At 40.0% G+C, this 14,913-nt stretch overlaps 1 protein-coding gene across 4 annotated transcripts in view; it reads right to left on the bottom strand.

The window, feature by feature from the left end:
• The window catches only part of map4k5 (mitogen-activated protein kinase kinase kinase kinase 5), a 43,007-nt gene extending 28,656 nt beyond the window's left edge, over positions 1-14,351 (bottom strand). For all 4 annotated transcript variants that reach the window (XM_050061440.1, XM_050061439.1, XM_050061438.1 and 1 more), the window contains exons 1-4: positions 13,919-14,351; positions 13,261-13,493; positions 6,408-6,465; positions 522-612 (exon numbers count right to left, since the gene is read on the bottom strand). In XM_050061440.1, the coding sequence (XP_049917397.1) occupies positions 522-612; positions 6,408-6,465; positions 13,261-13,368 (257 nt within the window). In that variant the 5' untranslated portion in view covers positions 13,369-13,493; positions 13,919-14,351. The remainder of the gene's footprint in view (positions 1-521; positions 613-6,407; positions 6,466-13,260; positions 13,494-13,918) is intronic.
• Between the last annotated feature and the right edge of the window lie 562 nt (positions 14,352-14,913).

The raw sequence follows: 14,913 nt of genomic DNA on the forward strand, positions 1-14,913 counted from the left end.
TTCCTCTAATACAATTAATCTAGTTCGATAATAATTAACGCATGGTGGGTTGCTCATTAACATTTTACAGTAACCATTCATGCTCTATGTGGCGAGACTGTACTTCACATGCCTGCTGTGATAAGACATGCATCTCTGTGGAATAACAGCCAAATAAAACAGATCAGACGCTCATATTCCAGTTAAACCTGCTGGAAGTCTAAAGCAGCGGTGGGCGGACCGGCCGTACTTCCTCTCAGATACCAGCCACAAAACATAGGCTCCATTAAAACACAAGAGCTACATCCTGACACTGAAGGGCCTAGTCAGCACCAGTCAGTTGAAAGGGTTGAGTCACACTTTCACACACAGGTGTGACTAAGTAATTAAATACGTCATGTGAGTTTCAGGCAGTGGCCTGTTAAATCCCTCTGACAGTAATGTATGAATTCCTCAAATGTTATACCTTGGACTGGCTGTGAGAGAGGAGAAAATACTGAGTATAAAATGACAAAGCAGGAGTATTTTAAGCTGGCTCTTACCAGAGGTAGCTCCCAAAGTAGGCCACAATATTGTGGTGCATGCATTCCTTCACCATGAAGATTTCCTGCTGTATGATGGAAAAGTCATCCCCTGGAAACAGAGGGAGAAATCACATAGACACATGGACAAAAAGTTATTTTTTCATTTTCTGCTCGGGCAACAGTTTCATTTTAAAATGAGATGTTTTCCATTCGGAAATAAACACCTCACAAAATGATTGTGGGCATGAAATGTGGATTAATCTACAAAATCTACAGAATAAAATTTCTGTTTTTGACACTGAAACAAACCAGAAATAACCACTCAAAGCATTTCAGATGATACAAAGCTTGCGCACGCCCTAAACATTAGGTTTCAGAAAACACTTTAATCTTTTCATTTGGTTTGCCAAACTCAAAACCACAGAACAAACTCTCCCCATATTTCCCTCTGACTGCACGGTTCAATATTTCATCTCTGTGTAAATACAGCAGATTATAAAACAGCCAATAACAATAGAGGGAACACCTTGTACTTTTAAAGTTTATGTGGTATAGGCTGATATCCAGGCTGCTTTCCAGTTCAGCAAAGCACTCTAACACATCCGACCAGTAGGAAGTACGAAGACTAAAATATGTAAGCCCAGCTGCTCCCAATTGTGCAGAGACATGCTCCTGGAATACATTAACAGGGGGTTAAGAGCTACCAGACGATGCCAGCTCCAGCGCTCTATCAACAGACTGTCATCGAAGTCATCTGCCCAGATTAAGATCATTTCATGGATAAAATCTCTGTGCCAGAAAAAAACTGCACACTGCTTGTGGTGGAAACTGCCGTCAACAAACCAGCTTTTAAATATTTTCGCATGTGGTCAAGTGTGTCACTTCTACTCACCAAGGCTGCATGTAAACAACATTTTCTTAATGGTCATAAAAATCAGCTGTCAAAATACTAAAGTATCTAGCAAGTTTTGGCAGTTGCCATCAGCTGTGGCCTGAGGACAAAAATAAGTCCTTGACCTGCACTTTACTACAATACATAGCGGCAGACGCTGTACCGGTGGCTTGTGGTCTGGCCAAATTAGAATGATACAGGGACATTTCAACTCTGGAAGAAAACATCTCTGGAGATACATCCTGGACCACAGAAGCATTTTTCAAGCACACAAACAAAGTTTTTACCCAGTGCAAAGAGCAGTCCTGTTTTCAGTCTGCCTGGGAGGGGTTAGGCTCTCTCACGTGAGCGTCTGAATTAAAGTCTGGTTGGAATGCCAACACGTGCTACACAAAACTACCCAGCTGATAAACAACAAACAAGTGAACTTACATTAGCTTTAATCTTACCCTCAGCTACTAATCTGGGTATTTAGTGACATCAGAAGGCTTGAGATAACATAACTATTAGATGTCTAAACTACATAAGGAACAACAACTGTGTACCTCCATCCCTCGTGACTGTGGAGATGTGTTTATTACAAACATCACATTTCTTTTTTAATGAAACAGACTCAATCTAAGTGCCAGGTGGTATCACTTTGTCTCACAAACAGAACTTGTTCAATCATGAAGCAAAGATGAAGGCCTTAAAGGGAAACCTTGGTATTTTTCAGCCTGGACCCTATTTTTTCCATGTTTTTGTCTCTAAGTGAGTAATTTTTTAAATTGGTTTCGGATTCAGACAGAGTGCTGCCGTCACAGCAGCAAAATAGGGTTCAGTGTAAACCCTATGAGCAATTGTGCGCCAATCAGTTTACGTCCACTACAAGTGCTTGTTTTTGCCACTCACAGGCTCAGATTGTTTTTAGAAGCGTCTGACTGGGACGACCTCTGGCTCAGTGGTTCCCAACTGCAGCCACAGGGTCCAGATTTCTCCTCAGACATTAGTTCAAGGTCCACACAGTTTCGGTTTCTGCGTCACAGCTGTCTGTTAGTCACTCACTCTACAGCAGGAAACGACACTTCAAAATGAAAGCTCCGTGCTGGAATTCACTGTAATAAAGTGTAAATGTGTTCTTCACAAACTTGACACATGGGCAAGTCACTTGTGGTGCATTATAATGGACCCTCGAACCACTTTTGGACCGCGACCCACCACATTGGAACCACTGCTCTAGCTGACCTGGTAGAGTGTGGACCCCATATAGGCAGCTTGGGTTCGGATCAAACACATGGCCCTTTGCTCCAAGTCGTCCCCCCTCCCTCTCCCTCCTTTCCTGTCACTCAGCACCTGTACTGTAATACAGGCAAAAAGTCCTGCAAATAATCTTAAAAGAAAGATCTGATAACATTACAGCAAATACCTTAAAGAGAAACTTCATAATTTTTCATACCATTCACTGTTTTGTTATTGTGACGAAGGTGACGTGTTGCAGGAAAAACAATGACAGAAACATTACTAAGAGTTGGAGAGATGAGTGCCGGGAGGAGTTTGTTGTGTTGGAGTACAGAAAGCGTAGCTTAGTGTTATCCAAAAGACTTTCAGTGTCATGGGTAAATATTTAGCTGATTTCGTCAAAGTGGAAAAGTCGCTAAAATTCCAGAACAAGACTTCTCCTTGGGACTTGAATGACTTGGTCACACACACTAAAAAACAGAGACCAGATCAGTGAAAGGTATGGAAAAAGGTTCCTTTCTCTGAAAGGATCTTTTCCATAATGTTATCAGACAACTGTAATAATAATCTGAGCCTGTCAGTGGCAAAAAAAAAGCACTTTTAGTGGATGTAAAAGGACAGTGCTAAATTGCTCGTAGGTATTACACTGCACCCTGTTACACTGCTGCAGTGACTGCGCTCAATACTAGACCAATTTTTCAAAAATTGTTTTCTCAATTAGACACAAAAACATTGGAGAATAGGGTCCAGGTTCAAAAATACTTAAGCTCCCCATAAGGCTGGAAACATCTTATTGTCAGCAAATTGCATGGGGAAAAAAACACAGCAATGAATTGAACCTACTAACTAGTAGCTGATTAGCAGTAGCAAAAATACAGAATATAACTAACTACACTTTAATCAGGGGAGAAGAAGAAGTCACAAAATGTTTTTTTTTAACTTTTACACCGCTAAGTTGCAAAAGGAAGTCACCGGTGGGAGATGTACTATGAACATGTCATGTACACTGAAAGACTGAGCGGTGCATACATCCATCTGGTTTTACATAGCAGCCTGGGATGCTGCTATTATTTTGACTTTAAAAGACTTGACTCAAGCTTTCAACTTAAATCCTCTTCATGGGAGTTCTCTCACTTGTTCTGCACCTTGCAACAGTCCTGTCTCTGCATGTTGGAGAGCTGGCCTCAGTGATTTATTTCTACAAGCTAATCTTGTCTGTGTCTTTTTTTATTAATCTTGTTACAGATGCTTGACAAGTCTGTAACAGGAATAAAGTACGTATGCACAGGAATGTCAACGGAGGCTATGAAGTGCTGATCATTTAGTCTGAACCTCTCCCTTCTATCTGTAAAATTTAAGTTCTGCTTATTACTTTTATGTGCCATAACAAGGGTGTACTAATGCCAGAAAAAGGTCACACTTTTGGGAACATTTTAATTAGTTCACAACTACATATTACTGCATTCATAATTACAGTCTTTAATTAGTGTCACTTCACACAGGGAGAACAGTTGATCACAAACATTTTCAGCATTTGTTGACAGAGAGAAAACGGCGCAAGGAGCCACAAAAATGTGAGCAAGTGTAATTTCAGCGACATGACTTTGAGCTTGGCCCCCCTACAAAAAAAGACGACAATCTTCTCTTCTTGGTGAGTTGAGGCCTAAGAGTGAAGCCACTTCCTCTCAGACTGAGCGCTTCCCTCTGCTCTCTGAATATACACACCCTCACTCATCACTCCAAGTTTCAGTTCAGTGTGTTCATTAAGTTTCACACCAATATGATTTGATGGATGGACTTTTTAAACGATAACTGCTTCTGTTCTGACATAACAGCCTTCAGAAAAACAAATGTAACTGCGTGCAGAGATGAGACATTGTTCCACACCCAAACGACATGCAGCTGAATTTCTAATGGAAACTGCCAGACGGTTGGTGCCAACTTCTCAGGGACAGCAACGACACGACACACAAAAAAGTCTTGTCATAAGAGGAAAAGACACTCCGGGAGGAAAGGAGGGAAAGAAAAAAACTCTCTCTCCGTTCTCCGTTCTCCATCCTCCTCCCCTTAATGCTCTGGGAGTAAAAACCAGCGCTAATTTGGTCTTAAATAGTTGTTTACCATCCAACTTATCAGATTAACCTGTTCTGCACCCTACAGCCCCTGCAGCCAGAGGGCTTCACCACTCCTGTCTCCTTTCTCTGTCTGCCCCTGACTTCAGTGCAGCGTCACTCCTCCTGGTCAAACCTGTTTGATTCTGTGGTCCGCCCAAAGCTGTTTACCTGGAGCACAGAGAGGAGTGACTCTCGCAGAAAGGAGGGGGGTAAAGGAAAGAGACTCCTGCTTTAACAGGATGACCTAAGTTGGGTTGATTCTTGTTTCATCCAAAAGAAAAAGAAAGAAGCAAATATGGACAGAGCAGATACAGTATGAATGGTGTTTAAACATGCTTATGGGATTACCTGCCCAGGGCCATGCACCTGACACACAGTAGAAAAACAGAGGACAATTTCTGACTAGAAATTCCTCTGTGTTGAACTGTACTACCACAGTACTACACTGTTTTAAACTATTTTTACTCAACTTAAACATTGGAATGGAAAAAGCCAAAAATACTCGTGCAGCTTCTCAAGTGTGAGGATGTGCTGCCTTTCTTTAATCATTCTACATTTAAATATATTTGCATTTTGGACCATTGCTTTGACAAAAAAAACATTTTAAGACATAGCCTTGGGCTCTTCATTTTCTGACATTTCAAAGACAAAATAACTGATTGATTAAACAAGAAAATAATCAGACTAATTAGGAATGAAAATTGTAAATTGCAGCCCTGTTATTTTCAGTTATTTCTATTCTTTATAGAATTTACAGGATTTATTTCCAGTCTCAAAAGTCAGAAGTCATGACAGTGAGCCCTTTCCTTCTTCTGCCTACTCTTCCAAGTCACAGCTAAACCTCCTGATCCTCTGCTTCTCACACACACACTGATCCTACCTCCTCCTGTCCTCAAACAGAATATGTGTATGCCATGAATAAAAGCTCAAGACCTCTATAGATTTCTTAATAAGATAAAAATCAATTCAGAGCGATTGTTTGGAAATTACAGCTCAAATAAAGGACGAGACAACACCTGAGAAAAACAACACGTGTAAACGTCGGATGAAAATACACCCAAATCCTCTCATTTGCAGCCAAACACAAACAGTGACATGGTGAATGAAAAGAGAAAACAAACAGGAGTGAATCTCTTCCTTCACTGACTGGTAATCATCTGAGCTCAGTCTGGTTGCTGGCTGCACAAAGCTGTCTTCGTAATCCCACTAATCTGGATCGCACTAACTCTGTCACTAGGTCATCACCAGCGCAGACACCAAAGCTGAGCACTGTCACACATGTCCTCTCCTTCTTTATAGGAAAGACTGACTATCACATCACTTATAAAAGAGTTTAGACTAAACGTTCTTTCACAGAAGTCATTTACTTTTTCCAGATATCTAAAACAGCATTAAAGTCCAGGGGTGTTGCTATCTATTTACTACAGGCAACTGTTTCATAAAAAATACTGAAATATGTAAAACTACACTGGGTCTAGTAGCACACATATTTTGAGTATTGGCACTGCATATTAATATTTTCAGTCTTTTCAGTATTCATTGTGCATTCCATTCAAAACCCCTGACAATACCAGACTTATTTTCCAGACTTCTCCACATTTTTCAGCTCTGATATAAAATTACTTTTCTCATCACTCGCTGTGACAAGACAAACTGACATAATGAAGAGGACATTCTTACCTGGTTCCAACTTTATGATCTTCACAGCAGCAAGCTCTCCAGTTTGTATGTTTCGAGCCTGAAAGACACGACAGCACGATAGTCAGCGAGGCTGCAAATATCACAATACGGTTGCCATTATTGATTTAATCAGAACTTGTTTTCCAAATGTTCATGTCAAAGCAAGGAGTCTGATTCGTTGACCTGCAGAAAAACAATTCGTTACTGTTTTGATAATTTATTTAATTGATTTTTCCGTAAAAAAAGCCAAATTACAACATTCCTGAGCTCCAGCTACTCAAACGTGAGGGCATGTCATTTATTGTTTGGCGTATTTGATAGTAAATTAAATATTTTTAGGTCCTGGAGAGTTGGTTGGACAAAACAAGACATTTGATGACATCACTGTAGGCTTGAGGGAATCACAGTAGGACAATTTTCACAATTTTCTGACAGCAGGGATGCATATTAGATTATCTGACGACATCTGATAAGCCGATATTATCCAACTCATTCTGGCCGATTGTCAACACTGATAAATGCACTTAATTTTTTCCACCTAACTGCAGACAACATCAAGTCTCTCCAGCAGAAGTGATTAACTTATTATTACTCCTACTCTTATCTTGATGGCCCACTGGCAGATGTATATCAAAATATAAGGCATTTCAAAATGTATACATTCACTGGGCAAAATTAAAAAAGTACTTTGACTTAGGTTACATGTAAAATACGCCATATTTATTTGAATGCCACATTTCTAAACAAAACAATCGCCACAACCAGGACTAAATCTTAACTATTACAACTAATTAAAGTTGCATAATTAAAGCGTCATCTTATCAATGGAAATGTTCATTTCTTGCCGATGCCAATACTTCCTTTTAAAGCCTTTATCTGCCGATAATAATGGCATGCTGATATCGTGTATCACTAACCAGAAGGTTTGGGACTGTCGGTTAGACAATTCAAGCAATTTGCTGATGAACTCTTAAAACTTGTGATTGTTTTCCACTATTATTTTTAAACCTAAACGATTAATTTAAAAGATAAACAACAGATAAAAACTGATCAAAATAATTGTTACTTGCCGCCCTGAACATTACATAACAGGATACTCCATTCTGGTCAGTTACAGCTTTGACCTACATAAGCGTCTAACCAGCTAATGTCATTTGGATGATCCCCTTGACTCTGTGACAAGTGGAGTGAAAACAGTCGACTGCAGGATACAAATGGCAGCCCTCCATCTGACAAATTCGACATCATTATACTCTTAAGTAATGCCAAACTCTAAACTTACTAAAACCAAACCTAAAGTCAGTGTAAACCTTTGAATATCCCTGCTGTGGACGACTTAAGATTTAGTCAGTCTCACAGTAGCAGACTTTCATTCACTTGTGATATTACTTTTTGTTCTTCTTTATATTTGTGCAGTAACATCTTCATATTTTGGTACTTTGTTAAGCCAATGGCAACTTCTCAATGGCTTTATATTTAAAATAAATCCATCTATCCTTAGTATGTGAAATTTCCATCTTAAAGTAGGCTGCACTGACTTCAAATCCAGGTCAAGACGGGATGCTCCCTAATCCGTGGGAGTGAAGTGATGGGACGAGCAGCTAAATCAACCATAAACCATAAAACCCTTCAGCACAGCCACCTTTCAACACAGGCAATGTGCTGCTGATTCACACAGATAAACAGAATACCACACACAGCTTATATGTGTTCTGCAGCCGACACCACAAGTGCATACACATAAACAAATAACAGGGAAACTATTGTGCAAAAAAATGTTCCTGTCCTGTGTTGTGACACATTTGTTCAGTAGAAGTCAGTCACTCTTCTGCTTTAACACAATTCAAGTAATGAGCAAATACTTGCTTACAACCTGCGTCTATCTTTACATTTCCTGGAGCAGCTGAAGTCAACCTGAGAACTAAACCAAGAAAAAGGAAGTTCTGGACTGACTGTTTAAATGTGTGATGCAGCAGATGCCACAAGCTTTAACAACCTCGCACAACCTTTGACTGGAGGAAGGAGCAGTCTGGCATGTAGCAGACCTCTAAAGAGACCAGATCTGACAGAAGATCAATCATCATGTCAAACCAAACAGGTGTGCCTGGTGTCTACATAGATCTAAGGCTCAGCGTACTGTAGTGAGAATGTAGACACTGAACAGTGACTATGTTTGAATGCACACTGGTATTTCACGTGCATGTTCTGTTTGGACCTTTTCAGTTAGACCTGTTTCTGAATGAAGCATTTTCCAGTTGAGACATGTGGGATATAAGAGTATTATTCTACTGCGTCTTGCTTGTTTACGGTCAGCTTTATGTGCTGTCATGAATGTGTTGTACACACACTAACTAGGCAACAGTTTGAATGGCTGGGGCAGAGATGCATACCAAGAGAAAAGTCCATATTTCTAGTTGTAAGAAAAAACATAGCTACTATTAAACACTGTGAAAGACTTGGACATCAACAAGTTTTTGTATATGCACAAATATCACAACTGCGACCTTTTCAAGAAGGTGGTTAAATGAATGAAAGAGGGAGGCTTTGTCCACAGGGTCAAACATGTCTGCCACCGGTGGACAACTTTGAAAAACCCCATTCTGATACAAGGACGCAAAGTGGCACAAGCTGCTCAAGGCGATCCTTTTTTAAAAATATTTTAATGCGATAAAGAAGTTGTTGCGGCACATTAACCAGAGTAGGCACTGCTGCATGTAAACAGGAATTCTAGTGAAATATTAATCTTCATTAGCTGTGTAAACGGGCGGCTGTGGCTCAGAGGTAGAGCAGGTCGTCCACTAATCAGAAGATCAGCGGTTTGATCCCTGGCTCCTCCAGTCCACATGTCAAAGTATCCTTGAGCAAGATACCAAACCCCAGTTTACTCCCGGTGGCTGTTCCATTGGAGCGTGAGTGTGTTAAAAGAGTAGCAGGTGGCATGTTGTTCGGTAGCTTCGGACACCAGTGTATGAATGTGTGTGTGAATGGGTGAGTATGACTCATAAGCCCATTTTAAACTGCCAGATTTTCCACAAATGTTGGGCCGTTTAGACACACAGAGCTGGATTGGCGAGTTGATCTGAGGTGCCCAATTTTCCGCCTCTTAGGGTAGTCATATTGGAGTAACCCTTTTAGTTTAAATTGACCGAGGCGGCCTTCCGCAACGGGAGGGGCTGATGAAAACTTGTGGGAGGAGCTATTGATGACGCCGCATGTGTGAGCCACTGACGGTGGATAAACAGGAAACAGCTCATAGCAGGAATTAGTGAGCAGCTAGTAGCAAGAGGGAAACACAAACCTGACAGACACTGTAAAGATGAGCAACTGAGGAAACAAAGAATTGCGCGCCCTCCTTGTCCTCGCAAACCAAAAGGCCATTAACCGTCAGATGAAGGGGACGGTGAAGAACGGGCCGACTTACGGGAGAATCGCCGAAGGACTGACCAGCCGCGGCTTCCCTCCACGTCACTGTTTACGTCACACACTGAGCTACACATTTTGTTACTTGCTCACGTCCCCCATTGCCCCGAAAAAGGCACATTCTGTATAAACAAAAGTAGGTAGGCGGCATTTTGCTGCACTCCCCAATTTTGTTTTTATACTGCCAATGCTGAAAGAAGACTGATTGGGCTCTCCTGCAAATTTGCACAATTCCTGTTTAAAAAGGGCTATAGTATAAAAAAAAAACGCCTTGAATGGTCAGAAGACTAGAAAGGCATTACACAAGTGCAGGTCCATGTAAACAGCTCATTTTCAGAGTAAGGACAAAAAACAAAAATACTTGTATGTGCATGTGAATGTAGTCATTGTTCCTTACATCCAAATTCAAACAGCTTAAAGTTCTTGCACACCACAAAAGGCTTACTGAGGTTTGTAGGATCAAAAAAATCTTTAAACTCTTGACCAAAACACTGCTAATGTAGTCAAGACAAGTGACTGACAATGTGCAGCACTTTAAGGTTCCTTCTTTGTCATCCACATTTGACACGAATGCTGACAGAGGCAGAGCTACTCACGTATCGATACTCCAATCCCCTACATTACTGACCATTTGTGTGCCGATCCTTACAGGAAAATATATAAAAAGTACAGATTCTAGAGAAAATTCCAGCATATAAAGGGATACTGTGGCAACACACTACACTGAGAACCAATGGTATGACATTATAATGATGATAAATGAATCATTATCACCAACAATATCTGATTCTCAAATTAATATAATCAGATGTAATGAATCATCTGCGGCATGGAATTCTGTGCCCAATAAAAGTCACAGCAGGCCGAAGGAGGACTTTTTTCCCCAAATTGAGGTGTTTCTGCTGTCAGTGCGGCCCAGAACACACCCATAGTGAAACGCATGTTTAGACAGGGGCCTGATCATATTTCAGCCCGCTGCAGCCCTCGGCCTGCGAGCTGTGGGAGAATACCAGGCGCAGCATTCCACCGGTGGCCTGTCTGGGGGTGGGGGCTGGCCAGAGAGGCTTTGTATGGAGAGGGACCATGACAGGCTGTCTGAGCTATCACACTCTGGATCAGATGGGTCGTCTGTTTATCTGTGGCAGATGGATAAACACGAGAAATTCTCCTGCAAAACACATCTCCCTACAGCCAGCAGATAGTGGGGAAAAATGTGGATAAATTATCTTGTTTAGCTAGACGGTTTCTGTGTAGACTTCATTCATTTTTCTCATATCTCATTAATCATTCCTGCAGTAACTCTCCTCCAAACCTGCATCCATTTGATACCAATACTGCCATAAAGCAACATTTTCTTCTAATTTTATGCAGTCATTTGTAACTCTCTTGTAATAATTTGTTAATTTGAGTTTTTTTCTGCATACTTTGAAAGGTTTTGACTCTGGGACAGTCCTGTTTTGGCAGTCGAGTCTGCCTGTGGACTCTGAAACGATTGCAAATGTGTACATGGTGCTGTCTGTGAGTGAAAGACTGCACTCTTGCACAATTTCATCAGAGTAAACTAAAAATATTTGGATGAAAGTGGAAGGGCTTTTAAGGGCAGCAAATAAATTTAGCAAATGAATGGTTCCTTCTTTCTCCACCTTAGTCATAATAGTATCTATAATCATGGCAGAATCACTGCTCCATCATGCATCATGCCATTACCTAAGTTTCTTTACAATTATTTATGTACAATATCAGTAATTCTATTCAATCACTGATAAGCCAATATCAATTTTGGGGAATGAATAACCCTGTTTTCATACATGCTACTCATAATGGGTAACATGGTCTCCACAGAAGAAGAAAAAGTGATGTGAATAAAATGGACAAGCAGGTACAAGCATCCATGGTTTGCCTCACTTAGCACAGTCAAAAACGAGTTCAGGAAATTGTTTCAGTTCACCATGATGCAGCTTCCATAACTAAGAAAACAATAATAGGGCTGCAACTACTATTTTTATTATAGATTATTCTGCAGACTTTATACTTAGTTTAAGTTGAATGACCTACAGTTAAACAGATATTTCACTTACTATCATGGAAGAAAACAGGAAGTAGTTAATCCTCATGTTTGAGAAGGTGGAACCAGCAAATATTTGTCATTTCACTGAATCAATTTATCCATCATTGCATATTCTTTTTTTTGTTTAATCTACTTCTAGTCAATAGATCTAATTACATAATAACATAATATACAGAGCAATGCAAGAAGGGCATTCACCTCTAGATCATATTACACAACAAAATAAAATAATTCAAAATGAGCACTTCTTTAGAAGAAACTTTTGTAATTATTGAGTATTCTTTGGTGTTTTAATTATATGTTAAATGATGATATTAATCTGTAAGATCATGATGAATTCAGTTAGAGCTGGTCTATTTTCTTTGTGTTTTGTAAACTATGTTAATTACTATTTTTTTTATTTACAGCAGCTGCGCATTATGATGCATTATGATAGCATATTATGCTGTATAATGTGAATTAGGGTTGCAGCGCTTTACCAGCTTTCAAGTATACCATCATATAAAAGTTGCCAGTTACCATACCATGTGCATTTGCTTATCTAGCTCACCTTTATTTTAGTTTTTTTTTTTTTGAAAGGACACTTTTTACACAAACTTCCATTAACAAAATGGTTTCAAGTTTCAACCGTTATAACCGTTACATTTTTATTTCTTTAAAAGTCATTCTGACTTGTGATAATATAAATTCAATAATACTTTGATAACATGAAATCGTGATATTATCTGAGACGATTATCATGCCATGAAATCTCATAACACTGCAACCCTAGCATGAATGTGCATTTTTTGTGCTGTCACCATGTAACTGGGCACACCCCATAGAGAGTAGCTGCTGCAATGCAAAAGCTAACGGAGATCTTAATGAAGAAACAAACTTATCGATTAGAAAGCACATGCTGTCAGTCCTCCTGACTTGGTGCAGGTGATGGCAGGAAACATCAGACTGATAGTAAAGAAGTAGATGCACTGCACACAAGAGGGCTGACTTGCTTCTTTTAATTTGATCTTCACTTGGCACGTTTAAAATGAAGATTAAATTAAAAGAAGCAGTAATTCAGCCCTCCTGCGTGCTGTGCATCTACTTAATTACTACTACTACTACTACTGTATGGTGAGTTACAGTACGATTGCCACCCTGAGCTGCAGTTATTCCTAATAAGTGTATTCTAGTGGCTGATGAAGACTATCACAAGGGATGCAGAGCTTGGCCCTGATTCAACAGCTCCTGTCAAATGTGTTGGCCACATGTTAGCATTTCTTACAAAACAAACAACACTCTGCCTTCAATTAAGTCGATTAGTCATGTGATGGTGGACCAAGCTATCTGCAGCTCTAATGACAGGCTGTGGGAATTTCACTGTACCTTGTACACGTCCCCATATGTGCCACTTCCCACCCTCTGAATGAGCTCGAAGTCATGCTGAGGGTTCCTCCTCTGGATCTCACCGCTCGGCCGGGGAAAGATATCCATGGTGGCTCGAACCAAACGATCCTTTACATTTAGTTGATCCAATCTGACGGCGATGGCTCGATGAAGCTGAGGTCCTGATGAGTTAATCACTGTTGCTCAAACTGTCCTTCTCCGTGCTCCATGTCCTGATACAGAGACATGAGAGAAGTTTTAGAGGAAAGGTGTAAAGAAAGGAGTATGAAAAAGGTTGTAATGGCAGCACAAAGTTGACAAGCATCTAATTTATGTGCGTCAATAGCAGCAGAAAAGATATTTAGTCACATACCGTGACATCTGTCAAACAGCCTAACCTAGGTATTTAATTCCTCTCACGCTACCATTCAAATTAAAGTTACTTAAACCCCCTCCTGGCCACTAAAACAATATTAGCATATGTGTAACGTTAGCATGGACACTGTGGTCACCCCAGCAAATAGCCAGAGCCAGGTCTAACATGACTACTGGATGGGGTGAGTTAGGGGGGCTTAGCATCCAAGTCAGCTAACAGCTAAAGCTAGCTAGCAAACGTTAAGTTAGCTTCGCCGCTGCTTCCAACTTCAGCCGTGCCTACCTTTAACAATGCAAACACCGTGGACGAGTACGCCTTGCATTTTAAATCTTTCCCAGTCCTTTAGCGGCACTATGGCGTCGAATAACCGCAGCAAAAGAGGAGGAAAGGGTCCCCCTTTGTTATCGAGGAAACAGTAATAAACTTGAGTTGGCTGTTGCTGTTCACTCCGTCTCCTTTGGTCCAACGGCAGCGCAGACGTTACAGTCGAGTTCGGTCCTCGCAGGCGTCAAGTTTGGCCGTTGACATGTCATTTCCCCCCGCTGACAGTTTAAGAGAAGGCTCACACTCGTATATGAAAGATTAACGATAAAACACGTCAATAAAGTCAAGTGCTACTCTTCAATTTATTCTCCCAAAAAATTCAGCCGAAAAAAGCAACAGTGTGTTGGTGCTAATCTCTGTGGAGTCGCAGTTACAGGATCCTGGTGCTGCGTTCAGGAGCTCCTCGGAAAATCGAACCGCTCAACAGAAAAATCAATACAATGTAAAAAAAAAAACCCAAAAAAAACCAACAACAACTAACAAACAAAAAACAAAAAACAAATAAAAAAACAACAACAAAATTGAAAAAAAAATTCAGATTCAAATTTTTTTAATCATTTTTTTATTATATCAATACAAAGGTAGTTTACTTTATTATCCCCACAGGGAAATTAAGTCATCACAGCAGCCCCATACATTAAAATACAGCAACAATAATTAAAATGCAACAGCAACAGATTAAAAACAATTTACTATTATTATTATATTGCACCTTATATAACATCTAATACCTCATACTATACTATACTGTACTATATCACAGTGTACTATGTTTTGTTTTACCACATCATATACTACATTACATTTCTATTTGCTATATCAATACAGACAACACCAAGTATCATGACTTTTCCACTATATATATCATTCTTGTGTACACTTTTTTAATAGAATACAGCTGCTATTAATCATACAGTGTCACTTTACCTTGTAACACTGTCTTTAATTGCTCT

This window comes from Epinephelus moara, chromosome 14, assembly GCF_006386435.1.
Source record: "Epinephelus moara isolate mb chromosome 14, YSFRI_EMoa_1.0, whole genome shotgun sequence".
Lineage (NCBI taxonomy): Eukaryota > Metazoa > Chordata > Actinopteri > Perciformes > Serranidae > Epinephelus > Epinephelus moara.